The following is a 19,996-nucleotide window of genomic DNA, read 5'->3' as shown; positions in this document are numbered from 1 at the left end:
CAAAAGCTTACGCTCAAATAAATCTGTAAGTCTTTAAGGTGCCACCGGACTCCTTGCTGCGTTATTAAGCATGCAGCGCCCTCATGTGTCTACACAAGGAATTCTCAACAAAAACCTTTAAATTGGTGTCCGGTGAGAACGTTTGCTCTCTGCCTTTTGGCAGGTTTAATTTTGCAAGAGTAATAAACTTTGATATCATACTATCTTTAACAAGACACTCTTACATCATTCTCCATTTGAACTCAAGAAAAAAGGGTGTGTTGATATAGGCAGTAGTAGGGTCCTCTTTCATCACAAGCTAAAATATATACAGTCACCTACAACAGTTGGATTCAGAGCGGATTACACAAGTAAAACAAAAGTTAACAACAGCATCAAAGAATATGAAATATTAATAGTACATACTAGAGCTTGGTTAAGGATAGAAACCCCCCTTACCAATTTCTAACCTAGGCCTGGTCGAAACTAGGAACTTATATTGGTATATCTACATCTCTCATTGGTGTAAAAAATCCACACCCCTGAGAGATGCAGCTATACCGACCTCAGCCCCGGTGTCGACAGCACTAGATAAATGGAAGAATTCTTCTGTCAACCTATCTACCGCCCCTTGGCAGGGTGGATTACCTATAGCAATGGGAGAAGCCTTCCCATTAGCATATGCAGTGTTAAGTGTAGACGTACCCTTAGACAGTTACCTTAGCTGGCGTAACCAAAATTTCTTCCTTACATGATTTATTTGTAACTATACACTATAGGAATATTTTAATGCCTCAAATGTTATGAGGCTGACAGAGGAACATCAGAAAGCAGAGCAACACTATATTACTCATCACACTTATGTAAGCTTATCCAAGATAAAAGTAGTTTTAATGTCACCATTTGAAATTAAGCTTTTCCCTACTCATGTTGCACTTGTGAAACTCATATGCATGAGAAAAGGTGCTTTGTGACTAGACAGCTCTGTTCTAGTCACTGAGGGTACTGGAAAGACAAGAGAATAAAACCAAATGAGTTAAAGTCCTGCATTTGCAGAGGAGTGTGCTACAGTATTATTCAGAAACACAATACAACCCCTGTAGGACCAGCTTTTGATTTTACTTTATCTTTATATATAGTACAGTACCTTCCAATTCCCCTCCCTCCAGGATGAGATTAAATGCACTTTTCAGTCTGGAAACTGAAGTCACTATGATGCAACTTAGTGAAATATTGGACTGAGCCAAAAAAGCAGACACTCTGGAAAGCCTGCCGTCCCTTGTGCTCTCATTAAAAGAAGGTAAGCAGAAACTGTCTCCAATTCATAGATGCCAAGAAACAAGAGCGCAGCACAGTTACAACATGATTTACTGTATTTTTTGCAAAGTATTTGATTTAACTGGGAAAATGTTATCAAGAGGAACAGGCAGCAATAAAAGAATGACTGCAAGAAGATGGTGCTTAATTGCATCTTCTATTAAAAGAACTTCAAAGATCTAGTCTTATTGTATGCCATTTTTAATGGCTCTTGTAGCTAAGCTTTTTTGCTATCTCCCAGAATCTCTGTAATAAAGTATAGTTGGTGAATATTGTTAGAACCACAGCTTGTGAACTAAAAGAGCTTGCTTAATTTCACCAACATACAGGACCACCTGTAACCACAGCACAATCCTATCATTTTACGGCAGTTTTTCCACCTCTCCTTTGCTTCCCAGAGGACAGCACAGAAGAGGTAGATTTTCAGCATCCTGGGGATCCATCCCTCTCATTTTGCTACATTTAATTGCACTTTACAAATCAAAGGTAGGCATGGAGCTCAGTATTTAAGACAAGGGACATATCTACTGCCCTGATTGTTTACCTGTTGAGTATCTCACCTGCCACATCATCCCCAATACATTTCTGTCCAGTATCAGCAATGATGGAAAGAGCTGGAGAACATGTGCTTATCCTAGACTACTCAACAGCACACTCAAGATGAAATATAGCTGCCAGCATTACACGTTTTCTATCACCCTTCAACCTGGCTGGATGACAGGCAAATGCAAAAGACTTCTTTTGCAAGTTCCTTGGCCAAATATTTTATCAGAAGCCTTACATTAATTGCTTCAGGAGAATGAAGCCACTGGTCAAAGGCCAGGTACGGTGAAAGCTGCAAAATGTATTCCCTGTATTGTAACACCAATGTGAAAAGATGACATCCTACGTTTCACCATTTGAGGTTTATTCAGTCTTTAAATTCACTTTAATCCTGACTCAGAGCAGTAACTGAGATCCTTACCCCGATGACATGTGGTGGTTGCATCCTGGTTTAACCATCACTACAGACAGAGATGAGACCATTAAAATTTCCCTCACTTAGGCTCAAAACACTGTCCCAAAGACTAAAAGGCCAGAAAACCAGCCCTCTGTTAACCCACCAACAATTCTAAAGCTCCAGAGAGCTTGTAGATTCAAGGCAAAAAGAATTTGAACAAAACAAGCATTTAGGTGCCTTTTGGTGACCATTCAGGTGTCTCACCCATCACAAGAAATCATGGACTGCATTTGTATTTCACAGAAACACCATCACAGCCGATGGCAACCTCACAGCCGGCAACTCACCAGGATCCCCACTGGTTTCCACAAAGAAGTATTATTGTGGCCAATGGGACAGCAATCCTCATATATTATGTAGTTAAAAATCTATTTAGTCATCAACTTAAATACAGTTTGAGAATTCACAGCCCTTCCACCTGGTCCCAGTACCTTGAAAGTTTAAGGTAGTAGTAGGAAGAGGACCTGGATAAGTCAGCGTTGAACCTACCTCCATATTAGAATCTACTGGTAAAGAACCAGCAGAGCATGCAAGGCAGGAGAACCAGTACTCAGCACTCGACAAGGAAGCTACAGCAGAAGCTTTAAGCTGAGCAAAAGGTGACAGAGCTATTCTACCCAGTACACATCCCCTTTGAGACTGTGACGGTCACTGTGTCGCTTACACAAAAGATGGGCTCTTCCCTTTAAGAAAAGTAATTAGAAGTACAAAATAAAAGGATTCATGTTCCCACTGACATCTGACAAGCTAGAGACCCCCATTTTAATAGTAAATTGTTAATAAGAGGCTCAGCGCTTTCTGGGTTAAGCCTTCCAGAGAGATTATGAATAACTGTATTTTTAAAAAGTCACTGAATTGGAGACAAGTAAAAGCTAAAGATGAATCATATGTGCTGCCGTGTTCGCAGCTTCGATTCAAAGGAAAGCAGCACCTATTTTGCTCAGCACAGCATTGGGAACATTCATACAGTGAGAAGAGATTTGTTCCCTGTATAATCCAGGCCACATAATTGGAAATGAGGTTTTTAATTAAAATTGGCATTTCTGGTCCTCCTGCTGACTGACAGCCTCTTTCTCAGACTGCTAAACCAGTTTCCAAGAAATGGCAAAGAGAAAAGAAAAAAAAATCTGGCAAACCTATAAAGCCTGGATTTGATTATTCTGAACTAGGGATGGGTCATATAACAGGGTACTGCAGAGAGAGGCAAGGAGAACGAACAGATAACCTACTAAGGAGGTTTTCCCCATAATTACAGTAAATCACAAATAAGACAAGATAGGAACTAGTTTTCCTCAGTCAACAACCAGGACAATTTTAAATCAGAAGCCTTATTTTCAGAGGGTATGTCTACACTGGAGCTGAAAGTTGTAATTTCCACATTGAGCAGATATGCCCATGCTAGCTCTGATTGAGCTAGTGCACTAAAGTGTAACCACAATAGACTAAGCGGCAGGAGGGCCTTACAACTCTGAGTACGTACCTACAATCCTGTCTGAGACTGTACTCATAGCCGCAGTGGTGTGAGTGACAGGAGGGCTAGCTGCCCAAGTATAATCCTGTCTGAAACCATAGGTACATGCTGAAGGCCGCTAGCCCCTCCCACTGCTTGCGCTGTTATGGCTACATTTCTATTTTTAGCACACTAGCTCAGCGTAGTGTGTGTATGTCTACTTGAGCTGGAAATTGCACCTTCCAGCTCCACTGCAGACATACCCAAAAAGAGTCAAATTTCTACATGAGGAACACTACATGCACTTCAACATGTGCAGTTTTCTTTTAATAGAAAGAAGCTCCTGCTGAGAAGTCAAACTCAGCTGTCAGTATTAGCAAAGATTCTTACCCCCCTTCAAGACAGAAAGACCCTGTGTCAGGAAAGCTGTACTGGCCAACGAGGAACAGTCTCCCAATGGGTTACAAGGAACTCATCCTGGTGGTGGTACTGTACCTTCAGGAGGCTCCTCCCGCAGATGAGGGGGCAGTTCTTCACTGGTTGTCTCAGCTTCATCTTCGACCATCTGCGTTTCCGAGCTGGGTCCCTATAGGAAAGAACAGCAAGAAGGACTTAATTTTGGAAGAACCACCACAAGAAGGATTAAGGATTGGAAAATATGCTTTATAGTGAAAGGCTCAAGGGGCTCAATCTAATTAGTTTAACAAAGAGGAGGGAGAGAGGTAAAGTTTTATTTAACCCAGTTTACAATAGGGTGAAACTAAGCCAGAGAAGTTAAGTGAAGTGAGTTGATCACCGTATAGAAGTACTATATGGAGACAAGAAATTTGAGAAAGAGCTCTTCAATCTAGCAGACAAACTTATACCAAGATCCAACTACTGGAAATTGAAGCTAGACAATTTAGACTAGAAATAAGGGGCAGATTTTTAATCTGGACGGTAACTGGCCATTGGAACAATTTACCAAGAGCTGTAGTCGATTCACCAACACCGGAAATTTTTAAAATTAAGATTGGATATCTTTCTAAATGATATGCTCTAGTTCAAATGGAAATTATGTAAGTCCTATGGCCTTTTATACAGGAGGCCTCAAACTCATAATCTTTAAGGTCAGAAGGGACCATCGTGATCATCTAGTCTGACCTCCTGCACATTGAAGGCCACAGAACCTCACCCACTCCTGAAACAGACCCTTTAACCTCTGGCTGAGTTACTGAGTCCTTAAACCATGGTTTAAAAGACTTCACATTACAGAGAATTCACCATTTATACTAGTTTAAAACTTGCAAGTGACCTGTGCCCCATGCTGCAGAGGAAGGCAACCCCCCCCACCCGGGTCTCTGCCAGTTTGACCTGGGGGAAAATTCCTTCCCGACCCCAAATATGGTGATCAGTTGGACACCGAGCATGCAGGCAAGACCCGCCAGGCAGATACCTGGGAAAGAATTCTCTGTAGTAACTCAGAGCCCTCCCCATTTAACGTCAGACTAGATCATCACAATGGTCCCTCCTGGCTTTATAATCTATAAATGAAAAAGGCATAAAGGAGAACAAGGGGCATGAAGTATTTTCAAGGCAAGGCTGAGTAAGCAAGTCTAGTAGCCCAGTGAACTATCAAAAGCTAATTTTGCTTACCCACCCCAAGCTATATATGTACATAGTATACAAAACTGATTCTCAAGCAGAATAGCATTTTACCAGATTCCTTTCCATAGCACTCAATTCAATGCCAGTAGTCCGGGGGCCTTTCTAATCCCTATGATTGATATGTTCATAACCTCACATCAGTATGCCCCAGGCTACCAGATTTATCATGGACCCTGGTGACAGTCACTTATAGTTAAGGTTGCAGAACAGTTTCCATAACATCTCTCACTTTTCACACATGCAACTTAAAACAAAACAAAACCACCACCTTTGGATGTGAGATTTCCCATGATTTACGTGTGCCTAAAAGCGTTTTTGGTTGAAGGTCAAAAAAACAAAACAAACATAAAGCCTCTTCATCCCTTTTTACATTATGAGAAAGTGAAGAAAATACAGACTTCCCTTTAAAAAAATTCTAACTACATGATTTTCTTTTATTTTTGGCACAATCCTACGGTAAAAACAAGTGAAATCTGAAGTTTAGTGTGGACAAGAGTCTCATTAGGGAACGGGGCTTTTGTTCGCTTTGAAAATAACTGGGTTTGATTTAACCAGAGATCTGATTATTTAAAAATTATGTCCTGAACGTATGTGGCTGGAAATTTACAGTGGCTCACTTAAACATAGGTATGCTGCTAACATGCTTACAGCTATATCCAATGAGCAGTGCATTTTCCCCCCCCAAACTAAAAAATTAAATGTTAGAAAGTGTTATTATCCAATGCTAAGACTGTGTTGCATGATCTTTTCCATCTTCCATCTTATTGATTTTAAGACTAACACTGCAGTGTTGCAGATTCTGACGGCTCCCACACACAATTTACAAGAGACTGCAATGTGCACTATTTTCTACTCTCATTCTTCTTGTTAAACAGGTAACTTAAATACTCAGCTACTTAGCCACTGATTTAACAAGACAGACAGGAAAAGAAAATTGCATATTACTAAAGCACAAAGGGTCTGTTATTAAAACAGGCAAGATATGCTACTCTGTCACACTAACACTATGTTTGCAACCTTGACTTCTGCCTATTGTAACCTGTGCAATTTTTACTTGCGGCATTAATGCTGAGTGAATACATTTCCCCACCCAATTTGCTGTAATTAGTAACAGCACTTACATAGGTTTCAGAGTAACAGCCGTGTTAGTCTGTACTCGCAAAAAGAAAAGGAGTACTTGTGGCACCTTGGAGACTAACCAATTTATTTGAGCATAAGCTTTCGTGAGCTACAGCTCACTTCATCAGATGCATACTGTGGAAAGTTTAGAAGATATTATATACACACAAAAAGCATGAAAAAATACCTCCTCCCACCCCACTCTCCTGCTGGTAATAGCTTATCTAAAGTGATCACTCTCCTTACAATGTGTATGATAATCAAGTTGGGCCATTTCCAGCACAAATCCAGGTTTCCCCCCCCCCCCACACACACACACACAAACTCACTCTCCTGCTGGTAATAGCTTATCCAAAGTGACCACTCTCCTTACATTGTGTATGATAATCAAGGTGGGCCATTTCCAGCACAAATCCAGGGTTTAACAAGAACGTCTGGGGGGGGGGGGGGGGAAACAAGGGGAAATAGGCTACCTTGCATAATGACTAAGCCACTTCCAGTCTCTATTCAAGCCTAAGTTAATTGTATCCAATTTGCAAATGAATTCCAATTCAGCAGTTTCTCGCTGGAGTCTGGATTTGAAGTTTTTTTGTTGTAAAATAGCGACTTTCATGTCTGTAATCACGTGACCAGAGAGATTGAAGTGTTCTCCGACTGGTTTATGAATGTTATAATTCTTGACATCTGATTTGTGTCCATTTACTCTTTTACGTAGAGACTGTCCAGTTTGACCAATGTACATGGCAGAGGGGCATTGCTGGCACATGATGGCATATATCACATTGGTGGATGTGCAGGTGAACGAGCCTCTGATAGTGTGGCTGATGTTATTAGGCCCTGTGATGGTGTCCCCTGAATAGATAGGTGGGCACAGTTGGCAACGGTTACATCTTCAAGTGAAGGCACTGTATAAAAATTAAATAATCGAACTGTGACAGTGCCCCCCATAAGGCTTTATGGAAATATGCTTATGAATGTATATATGACATAACTAGAATATGTTTTATGCTACATATGCCATGTAATATCTCTGTAAAGGTTATGATCTACTGAATCTATTAATCCTATTTGTATGCATGTATCATTTTTGTGTTTGAAGTTATGAATATTGGGTGTGTACTGGCTTGATTTTTAAGTAGCCTTTGTAAGCATTTGGTCAGCTTCTTGAGAAAGGAATGTGCACGTTAAATGCCCAATCAAGAAGCACTTAACAGACAACGGATCTTGAAGATGCCAGTCTACATCTGAGCTTTCCCAGGAATGTGGCTTGGCTGGTAAGAAACTCAGTCATATATGGACTTGTGACTTGCCCATGTCACTCCAAAACTCCATTTTGTAGCTGGAGTCTACACAGGGCCGGGGCGGGAGGGGGAGCGTGTCCACTCACAGGAGAAAGTCTGTTTAAACCCCTGGGAGACCCCTCCATTTGGTCTTCAGCTGGCTAAGGAGATAACCTCTCCACCCCCCAAGGATACCTGAAAGAAACTGGAACAAAGGACAGTAACTACAGGGGGTGAGAGTGATTGCTGGACCCAGACTAGAAGGAGTCTAGTCTGTAAAAGGGAGCTTACTGGAATTCCTCTAAGGGTAAGGTTTTTATCCGTATTCAGAGTACTTACTGTATTAGACATAGACTTGCGTGTTCTATTTTATTTTGCTTGGTAATTCACTTTGTTCTGTCTGTTACTACTTGGAACCACTTAAATCCTACTTTCTGTATTTAATAAAATCACTTTTTACTTATTAATTAACCCAGAGTATGTATTAATACCTGTGGGGGAGGGAAAACAGCTGTGCATATCTCTGTCAGTGTTATAGAGGGTGAACATTTTATGAGTTTACCTTGTATAAGCTTTATACAGAGTAAAACGGATTTATTTGGGGTTTGGACCCCACTGGGAGTTGGGCATATGAGTGTTAAAGACAGGAACATTTCTTAAGCTGCTTTCAGTTAAGCCTGCAGCTTTGGGGCATGTGGTTCACACCCTGGGTCTGTGTTGGAGCAGACTAGCATGCCTGGCTCAACAAGACAGGGTGCTGGAATCCCAAACTGGCAGGGAAAGCAGGAGCAGAAGTAGTCTTGGCACATCAGTTGGCAACCCCAAGGGGGTTTCTATGATCCAACCCATCACATGCACCTCACAAGAACCGTGCCAGGGAGGGAGGTGTAGCATTATTTAGCCCAGCTTACATTAGGGTGAAACTGAGCCAGAGAAGTGAAGTAACTTGCACCAGGCTGTCACAGCCATGATTAATGCCCAAGAGTTCTTGGCTGCTAGGCCAATTCCCTGATCATCCCTTTTGTTCACCTCAGGGATCCGGGATAGATTTTGAGAAAGGTAGAAATTCTGGACTCTGGCAGTAGCTGAGTATACAATATTTAATATGAGGTTTTAGAAGACTCCCATTCTGGATTACCCCCCTGACATCTTAAAATATCTTGCTCCAAATCCATCATTTTTTGCCCATTAATGCCTTAAGGAGAAGAAAGGAGGATTGGACCACACACCGCCACTGGCAAAACTGAAACACTGTTTGTTTATATAAGACTGCGCCTATCTGGAGCTCTAGATGCAAGTGCAAGCAATTGACAAAGACATGGACAGAAATCTAGTAGGACCAACATTTATATTATGACCCTCTCAAAATAGCAAAACCAAAATGTTCTCCCTGCATCACCTCTGCACCCCTTCCCCATGAAAATGCCTAGGATAAACAGATGAGCTTTTAAAATGTGCTCTGAAGGTCAACAGTTTCACAGGAACTTTTGCGCTGTATTTCATACTACCCCTTAGGCTGTAGCAACCTACACAAGCCCGTTCACCAAGCTACCTCTCTTGCCTCATTCAAATCCCTCCCAAAACGCAAGAACATCTACAAAAGAGCAGAAAATTTTTTTTTAAACCTAACTGAATGATGGAAGGGGAGGGAAGAGAGGGTCTCTAAAACAGGCAGATCTCAACCATGTAGAACTTCACAGATTAAGGCAAACAATTGGAATGGCATCCAGAAGTGAAATGCAAGCCAGTGCAGTACTCTAAATACAACTGTAATATGCCTAATTAGATAGCCATAAAAGGCAATAAGATATAAATGTAATAAATACTGTATTTTTTCACCTGTAGATGTATTTTCTTAATGGGTTTAATTCCCTGTGAACCAAAAGTATTTTCATGATAATATCTTCATAGATTATAGCCAGTACTGTTGGGAGTGAAATTAGAACAGCTGTATATTTCAGTGGGACCAAGAAAGATAATCATTGGTATCAGCTAATTTGCTGATGACTTGGTTTGGAAAATATAAGGACTTTCTTAAGCATCTGCTATCTTCAGTTCAAAATTGTGCATATTCTACAAAGTCAAGCACAAGCCAGTATTAGTTATTTAGTGCCTGATGACCCATTTTGATTTACAAACCAAATCAGCAAATCTAACAACCCCACATTCTCACTCCTTAGTGGACCTTTCCATGAACTTCTCCTCATTATTATTAGGAAATAACAGTTCAACGGATGAGAAATATGCTTAATATAAAAATATTAAACCTACTTGCCAGAAAACACAGACTTTATAGAGGATCTCCAACACCATCTGCCCCTCAGTCAGACAACATGAGAGAAAAATCACTACATTCAAATTTGGTTGTAAGAGACACCACCACCAAGGTCCAAGCCAGAGATTCTTCATTGCTTGCAGCTGCTTTGCACCTTTTGTCTTTTACATAAAGTACACAGAGTGCAAAATGCCACCAGATGACAGCATTTTACATTCACTTTGCACAAGTGTATGTGATGTTGCAAAGTACGGCATGGAGAGTCAGATTCTCTCCATTAAGAAGCGAGTTAGATTACGGCAGGCTGCAAATATTTGCTATTTATCCAGATGGCAATTCTGGACTGTATTAGATGCAAGCCTACTCTAGTCCTGAATTAGGTGTTCTAGGGATAAAAAAAAAGACAGAACCAGCTGTGATCAAGGCAGAGGCCAGTAGAGATGTTCTTGTATCATGCTGGCCTGCCAGCACAAACCATGGACAAGACTGAAATAGTTCCTTGTAGTCATCCTTTCCCCATTCAACCCAGACTAGAAGAGTTGATGCCAAGGACACAGGCTCCTGAGAAAAAAGAAAAAAAGTGATTGAAGAGGTTTATTCCTGTTCAATGATCTTGGTATCTAGTAGAGCTAGTCAGAAATTTTTGGAATATTTTTCCTTTGGAAAATGCTGATTTGTTGAATTGAAACATTTCATCGAAACATATCCCCCTCCACAAAAAAAAAAAAAAAAAAAAAGTTGTTTCAAAAGAAAAATTGAAAAACAGTATTTTGAAAGGTTTGTTTAACCTTCTTGGAATAGAATGTCTTGTATTTTCCATTTTGAAATGACTATTTGTTTTAATATTATATGACATAATATCAAATAAAAAGTCTAAATTGGAACAAAATGTTTTGATTTTGCCAAAAAAGAAACATTGCAAACAACCCAGAACATTTTTGTTGGAATTTCATTTGACAGAAGTTTTGAAATATTTGTTTTGAGTGGAAGAAATTAAAAATAAATAAATAAATCAAGAAATTCTCCATGAAACAAGAAATCGGATTCTCATCCAGCTCTAATATCTACTCCAACCTACTTACTAGCTGACCTCCCCAAGACAAACTGAATAAGAAATCGCCAAGACAAGTATAAGTGATCTGTTATACATTTATATTTGTCAGTCTCCACTGAGGAGTTAATGACTAATGTCACATACTAAACAAGAATGTGTACAAGAATCCTGTATTGGGACTACATCATTAAAACATCTGACAACTACCTGCGACTGAAAGCTTGCCAGTTAAAAAGCACATTTAAAGGTTCTCTAAACTGTGACAAGAATTATTGTTTAATAAGATTATACAGTCTTTTTACAATGTTCTTTGCCTTTCTAGATTAGCATGTACATAACTGTTTGAACGCATTTGCTGGGTTCACTGAAAAGCTACTGCTGCTAGTTTGGTAATGTATCTGTCAATATCTAACAACAAGTTGAACCCATGTGTCCTGCAATTCCATAATCCACTGGCATTTTCTTTGATCGCTGCAGCTGTCTTGAAGAAATAGTTTTATAATTCAACTATAGTTTTATTTGGATTATAGTTGCTGATCTTTTCTCATTCTTGAAAGAGTAGCCAGGGCAGCCTTTAACTAGGTTTGAGATTCTACCCCTTCACAGAGTAAGTCAGAGCAGCACAATCTCCATAGCTGTGTGTAATAGGGTGATAGATAGCAAGTGTGAAAAAAATTGGGACAGGAGATGGGTGTGGAGGAGGGTAATCGGGGCTTTGTCTTATATAGGTACCTAATACTGGTATTGTCCCTATAAAATCAGGACACCTGGTCACCCTAGTGTGTAATGAACTAAACTATGTGGTTATAGATCTGCAAACCCAAACAACTGCTGGGTCCAATCACTCTTCCTTGGGTCTATAACAGGGATCTCAAACGACCACAAGGGCTACATGAGGACTAGTACATTGGCCCCAAGGCCGCACCACTAACCACCCCCCCCCACTGCCCCAGCCCCGCCCCCACTCCACCCCTTCCGTGAGGCCCCTGCCCCGCCTCTTCCCACCCCTTCCCTGCCCCCATTCCAACCCCTTCCCTGAAATCACAGATGCTGGTTCTGTGGCAGATCAGCCCATTCAAGGGAATTTTTAGCCAGTTGTGGAAACAAACCTCTCGCCTCATAGAAGACAAGCACCTGCAGCATTTAGGTCAGCACCACTGATGTCCCATGTTCAGGACTACACACTTGCTCACTACACTAAAAAACCTTATCATGAGTAACATACAAATTTGCGTACATTTTATTTCCATATAATGCATAAGGTATAATCCCAAGTAATTAGTGAGAAGAGTCCTGATATTTGGTCCTCCAAATTATTTCAGTGGAACTAGAAATAGGGTGAAGAGCTCTGGAGAAAACACTTCTAATAGACAACAACAATTAATCACAAACCCTATAGGGAGTCTCATTAGAAGTTGCTGCAGGAGCTTATTGCCCTATATCCTGACTGCACTGCACATCTATTGACTTTAAAGGACAGTGGGTCTCTGAAGACTAATTTAGGTGCTCACAGTTGCTTCAGAAGAGAGGCATCCTCCTCTCAAATCTCAGCTGGCCTGACACTCTTATGTATTTGTGGATGTAAAATCTGCTGGCATTCTCATGAGAAGCAAAGAGTAAAACAAGAGGCCAACTACTGACTGCAGCATAAATACACAACCAGTTCTGGTTATACTACATGTTTTCTCCTGAGCTATTACACCTCTGAATACAATTTTGCAGGCCCTCTGTGTTATACTTTTAAAATAAGTATTTTTATAAAATATAGCTCACTGGTACTGTACTGAGTAAATGAGTGGAAGAAGGCAAGAAACTTCTCTGGAGACCATGAATTATGATTGAGACCAAATGATTTCCATTTGGTATTATGGCAGTGCAAATAGTGATACCTATAGTAATACAAAGTATTGGGCAAACTTAACAAGACCCCGTTTTCTGTTGCTTATAACTTTGGCAATCTAACTGAAATTTTCTGTGCTGAGTATCTGTCTCAAGCTGAATATTTTTGGAAAATCTTCAGCAAAATGATTCAGCCTCTCTTAGAATGAGTATCGTGTACATTGATTTGCCCACATAAAGTTCTTACAACCATTCTACTGAGAAGCTCTACCACATCCATACTTTTGAACAGGGACTTCACATTTGACAAGGGAATCACCTTGGCACCAGCGATATGCATTTTGCCATCACCATGAAAATTTCTCCAATTTAGGAGCCTCTGAAAAAATCTCAGTTCATATATGTTCCATAGAGACTTGCTAGAGTTTGGCAATTAAATTCTTCCAAGATTCCATCTCTTCTGCATCACAGAGCTGCTGGGGCTAAGCAGGACTTTTCTTGCAATTGTTTCTCCTGGAAGTCGCAGCCACTGCAGCACAAGAATTGAGAGCAGGGAAACTGTCACCTGCACTCTCAATGCTCCCCATTATGGTGCCCAGGTAGGATGCAGGAGAAAGAGGTAAGCCACCTGACTGAGCCCTGGTCTACACTAGGACTTTAGGTCGAATTTAGCAGCGTTAAATCAATGTAAACCTGCACCCGTCCACACGATGAAGCCCTTTTTTTCGACTTAAATGGCTCATAAAATCGATTTCCTTACTCTACCCCTGACAAGTGGATTAGCGCTTAAATCGGCCTTGCCGGGTCGAATTTGGGATACTGTGGACACAATTCGACGGTATTGGCCTCCGGGAGCTATCCCAGAGTGCTCTATTGTGACCACTCTGGACAGCACTCTCAACTCAGATGCACTGGCCAGGTAGACAGGAAAAGAACCGCGAACTTTTGAATCTCATTTCCAGAGACTGCGGGCACTGTGGGATAGCTACCCACAGTGCAACACTCCGGAAGTCGACGCTTGCCTTGGTACTGTGGAAGCACTCCGCTTAGTTAATGCACTTAATGCACTTAGAGCATTTTCTGTGGGGACACACACACTCGAATATATAAAACTGATTTCTAAAAAACTACTTCTACAAATTCGACCTAATTTCGTAGTGTAGACATACCCTGAAATGCAGAGAGATGAGAAGGAAGACTGGGACAGGGACAAGGAGCCAATGGGCGGGGATAGAAAAGGGATGACAGGGACTGGGGTTGGGGCTGGCGCAGGGATGAGTACAGGCTGGATGGGCTAGGGGCAGAAAGAACTCAGGCTCCTTGGAGGACAGAGTTTACAGACCAAGGACTGCTAGGCAAGGCTGAGAGCTTCCTATCTAGGCCCTAGCCTGCCATCTTTTGAGACCTAATCTCTTTAGGATTCTTTGACAAGGGGGTGGGGCTAATTCAGAAAGAAGCAGGTTTAAAAAGCCAGTTTGTAAGCAACCAGCAGGGCTAGCAAAGAGCAGTAACAAATGGGAATTTTGCAAGGGAGCATGAAAGCCTGATACACCTAACAAACATTCTCTAAACTTAGGCCAATAACCCACCCACCCGCAACACACACAACAAATTAAAAAAAAAAAAAAAAAGCTAACTACCCAGTTTTTTGCACTGAATGCAGCATGTATGATTCCCTGCCTTGTGGGCAGATGGCATATGTGTGCATTCAGTACAAGCAGCTCATGGCCCTCAGAGACACCATGGGCTCTTAAGACCAGAGTGGCTGAACTGGTGGAGCTAAGGGAGGCAGAGATATATAGAGAAGACTTTCCAGGAAACAGTAGAGCAGTCCCACCCCCAGTCTGACAGTCTCTGTGCTGTTGAGGAGGATCTGGAGCAGAGAAAAATGATCCCATAATTGGGACTCTTCTTCCAGATAATGGCATGGTAGTCTCTTGTACGGAGGATACCTCTCTGGGGGAGCAGATTCCTATTATTAGGAAGAGACAGGTAATAGTAATGGGGGACTCTATTATTATAAATATAGATAGCTGGGTTTGTGATGAGCAGAAGAACTGTGTGATGAATTACCTTCTGGGTGCAAAGGCTGCAGACCTCTCAAAATATCTAGACAGATTTATGTGCGGTACTAGGTAGGAGTTGGTGGTCATGGTACATGTAGGTAGGAAAGAGGTCCTGGAGCCCAAATTTAGGCTGCTAGGCAAGATATTAAAGTCCAGGACCTCCATGGTAGCATTCTCTGAAATGCTTCCAATTCCACATGCAGGGCCAGTTAGACAGGCAGATCTGCAGGATCTCAATGCGTGGATGAGATGATGGTGTAGGGAGGAGGGAGTTTAGATTTGTTAGGAAGTGGGGAACCTTCTGGGAAAGGAGGAACCTATACAAGGAAAGATGGGCTCCACCTGAACCAAAACAGTATCAGACTGCTGGCATGTAAAATTAAAAAGGTCTTAGAGGAATTTTTAACTGAGGACTGAAGGAAAGCTGACAGGCACGGAGGAGCACAGGGTTAAGACATACACATCCCTTAGGGGAGGATTTAAAGTAGATGCTCTATATCCTAGTAAAGAGGAGAGGTGATGGGTTAATAAAATACAGGTAGGAAGTGAAGAGAAACAAACAATCAAATTAAAAAGAGTCTCATTCAATTACATCACATGACGGCAGGCAACTAAATATTGACAAAATTTATAAAGTGCTTGTATACAAATGCAAGAAGTCTAAATACTAAGATGGGTGAACTTGAATGCCTGGTATTAAATGAGAATATGGATAGAAATAGATATCACAGAAAATTGGTGGAATGATGATAATCAATGGGACATGGTAATACCAGGGTACAAAATATATAGGAATGACAGTGTAGGTCATGCTGGTGGGGGAGTGGCACTGTATGTTTAAAAAAAAAAAAAAAAAAAAAAAAGGGCAGAGTCAAATATAGTAAGAATCTTAAACGAATCTAAAAGTATCACAGAATTTCTATGGATAGAAATTCCATGCTTGCATAAATAAGAGTATAAGAGGAATATATTATTGACCACTTTACCAAGATGGTGACTGTGTTTGTGAAATGATCAGGGAAATGAGACAGGCTACAAAACACAGAAAACCCAATAATAATGGCAGATTTCAACTATCCTCATATAGACTGGGAACATGTCACCTCAGCACAGGATGCAGAGATAACATTTCTGGACACCATCTTCTTGAAGCAGCTAGTCCTGGAACCCACAAAGGGAGAAACAATTCCTGATTTAGTCCTAAGTGGCACACAGGTCTGGTCCAGGAGGTAAATATAGCTGAATCATTCAGTAATAGCAACCATAATGTAATTAAATGTAAACATCCTTATATTGGGGGAAATACAACAAACAAACAAAAAAAACCCACCACCACCACAGTAGCATATAACTTCAGGAAGGGGAACTACACAAAAATGGGAAAGTTACTTAAATGGAATTTAAAAGGAAAGGTGACAAGAGTGAAATGCCTGCAAGCTACATGGAAACTTTTTAAAAACATCATAATAGAGGCTCAAATTATATGTATATCCCAAACAAAAATACAGTAAGAGGACCAAAAATTGCCACCATGGCTAAACAGAGTGAAAGAGGCAGTTAGAGACAAAAAGACAACTCTTAATAACTGGAAGTCAAGTCCTACTGAGGAAAATAGAAAGGAGCACAAATTCTGGCAAATCAAGAGTAATTAGGCATGCAATTAAAAGCAACTAGCGAAAGACAAAAACTAACAGCAATTTTTTTAGTACATCAACAGCAGTAACCTGCAAAACAATCTGTGAGCACTGGACAATTGAGGTGCTACAGGAGCACTCAAGGAAGACAAGGCAGTTGCGGAGAAACGAAATGAATTTTATGCATTGGTCTTCACTAGAGAGGATGTGAGGGAAATTCCCACATCTGAGCCATTCTTTTTAGTTGACAAATCTGAGGAACTGTCCTAGATTTAGGTGTCAATAGAAGAGCTTTAGGAACAAACTGAAAATTAAACAGTAATAAATTACCAAGACCGACTGATATTCACCCAAGAGTTCTGAAGGAACTCAAAGATGAAATTGCAGAATTGCTAACTGTGGCTTGTAACAGATTGCTTAAAATCAGATGACTGGCAGATAGGTAACATAATGCCAATTTTTAAAAAAGGCTCCAGAGGTGATCCTGGCAATTACAGGCAGGTCAGCCTAACTTCAGTACCAGGCAAACTGGTTGAAACTAAGGTGAAGAACAAAATTATTGGACACATAGATGACATGTGTCTCAAGTTGTAGTGGGGGAGGTTTAGGTTGGATATTAGGAAAAACTTTTTCACTAGGAGGGTGGTGAACCACTGGAATGCGTTACCTAGGGAGGTGGTGGAATCTCCTTCCTTAGATATCTTTAAGGTCAGGCTTGACAAAGCCCTGGCTGGGATGATTTAGTTGCGGATTGGTCCTGCTTTGAGCAGGGGGTTGGACTAGATGACCTCCTGAGGTCCCTTCCAACCCTGATATTCTATGACATGTTGGGAAGTAGTCAACATGGCTTTTGCAAGGGGAAAATCATGCTTCACTAATCTATTAGATTTCTTTGACAGAGTCAATAAATGTGTGGACAAGGGTGAACCAGCTGATACAGTGTACCTGGATTTTCAGAAACCTTTTGACAAGGTCCCTCACCCAAGGCTCTTAAGCAAAGTAGGCAGCCATTGGATAAGAGGGAAGGTCCTCCCATGGATCAGTAACTTGTTAAAAGATAGGAAACAAAGAGTAGGAATAAATGGTCAATTTTCACAGCAGAGAAAACTGTGGGTCCCCCAAAGATCTGTACTGAGACCAGTGCTGTTCAACATCTTCATAGAGTGATCTAGAAAAAGGGGTAGAACGATGAGATGCTAAAGTTTGCAGATGATACAGAATTACTCAAAATAATTAAGTTCCAAGCTGAGCATTAAGAGAGTTACAAAAGGATGTAAAAAACTGAGTGACTGGACAACAAAATAGCAGATGAAATTCGGTGTTGATAAATGCAAAGTAATGCACACTGGAAAACATAGTTCCAACTATACACACAAAGTGATGGGGTCTAAATTAGCTGTTACCACTCAAGAAAAATCTTGGAGTCACTGTCAATACTTCTCTGAAAATATTTGCTCAATGTGCAGCAGCAGTCAAAAAGCTAACAATGTTAGGAAACATTAGGAAAGGGATAGATAAGACAGAAATCATCATAATGCCACCATATAAACCCATGGTGCGTCCACATCTTGAATACTGCATGCAGTTCTGGTCACCCCATCTCAAAAAAGATACAATAGAATGGGGAAAAGTACAGAAAAAGGCAACAAGAGTATTAGGGGCATGGAACTGCTTCCATATGAGGAGAAGTTAAAAAGACTGACTGTTCAACTTAGAAAAGAGACGACTAAAGGGGGATGTGATTAAGGTCCGTAAACTCATGACTGGTATGAAGAAAAATGAATAAGTGTTATTTACTCGTTCACATAACACAAGAACCAGAGGTCACCCAATGAAACTAATAGGCAGCAAGTTTAAAACAAAGAAAAAAAAGTACTTCTTCACACAATGCAGTCAGCCTGTGGAACTTATTGCCATGGGATGTTGTGAGGGCCAAAAGTATAACTGGGTTCAAAAGAGAATTTGATAAATTCATGATGAATAAATCCATCTATGGCTATTAATCAATATGTTCCTAGACACATCCCCATGCTCCGGGTGTCCCTAAACCTCTGACTGCCAGAAGCTGGGACTGGACAACAGGGGATGGATCACTTGATAAATTGCCCTGTTCTGTTCATTCCCTCTGAAGCCACTGTCGGAAGACATGATCCTGGGCTACATGGACTATTTGTCTGGCCCGGTATGGCCATTCTTATGTTCTAAATGTTCTTAAAAGGGTCTGTAACCAAATAGAGAACAGTCTACTCAGAACCTGAAATAGTACTAGAGATTCCTGAATCTCAACATTCCTCCATGGTCAGCAAGTATCATTTTGTAATTAAAGACTATCATAAAACATACATAGAAGGGGGCTGGATTGTTGCCTAGGCAACTGGAATTCTGGCATTTCCTAACTTTTGAGTGCTCGATTTAACAGCCTTAACATTCTTTTGACTTTTTTTTAATGTAATATTACTTCATTTCATAGAGTGGCCAATGAGAGGAGGAATCCGCCTTGCCGGTGAAGATTCTGACTCCAGAATCTGACTCGTTGATATCTTACATAGCTGTACAGGTTAGAGAAAGTAATCCACGTGTTTTAACTTACAGTTCCTAGATTTGCTCTCAGGTACAGGAAGCAGGATGGGCCACCAGAGTCTGAGTCCACTAACTTCATACAAGGCCCATCTTTTCAACCAAGTGTTTGGCGAACAGAATCTAAAAATGTAGCCTTTTTTTCCCAGATGGCCAGGTGATTAATGGGGTAACTTGGCTGCCCCTTGTGGCCACTATTTTCACATATTGTCTTATGATGATGGGCTCATTACAAGTCATTAAAATAAAAAATGTCATGCCCTCAAACCAATATTCTTAAGAAAGTGCAAAGAATTACATGCATTTACAGGAAACATATTGAGGAGCACTCAGCATTATAAAATGTCACCATTGGAGCAGAGCAAAACAATTAATCTGAAACTTTTTTCACCAAAAAAAACCCAAAAACCAAATAAATACAGATTTGGGTCAACTAAATTTTTTTTTTTAAAACAAATTCATGTCTATTTGTGAATTATTTTGGTTGAAATGAAAAAAAATCTAAAATGTCAACACGAACCATTCCAACATTAAACAAAAAGTCTCACTTTGATTGTCTGGGCTAGAATCACATAGCAACATACATGGAGGAGGCAGTGGTTTTGAGAGATTCCAAGTCCAGAAGGGACCATGGGAGCATCTTGTCTGACCTCCTGTATAATTAGGGCCCTACCAAATCAAGGACCATGAAAAATGCTGTAAAAATGGACCGTAAAAATCAGATCTCCCCCATGAAATCTAGACATTGTAGAGGAGAGG

The 19,996-nt window shown here is 40.7% G+C and overlaps 1 protein-coding gene across 1 annotated transcript in view; it reads right to left on the bottom strand.

Annotated features, from left to right (window-relative positions):
* Positions 1 to 19,996, bottom strand: part of LOC141989078 (transmembrane protein 263-B-like) — a 304,105-nt gene that overhangs the window by 258,800 nt on the left and 25,309 nt on the right. The window contains exon 2 of the mRNA XM_074955334.1: positions 4,242 to 4,332. Coding sequence (XP_074811435.1) covers positions 4,242 to 4,332 — 91 coding nt within the window. The remainder of the gene's footprint in view (positions 1 to 4,241; positions 4,333 to 19,996) is intronic.

The sequence above is a fragment of the Natator depressus genome, chromosome 6, assembly GCF_965152275.1.
Source record: "Natator depressus isolate rNatDep1 chromosome 6, rNatDep2.hap1, whole genome shotgun sequence".
Classification (NCBI taxonomy): domain Eukaryota; kingdom Metazoa; phylum Chordata; order Testudines; family Cheloniidae; genus Natator; species Natator depressus.
This window is presented reverse-complemented; position numbering and strand designations above follow the sequence as displayed.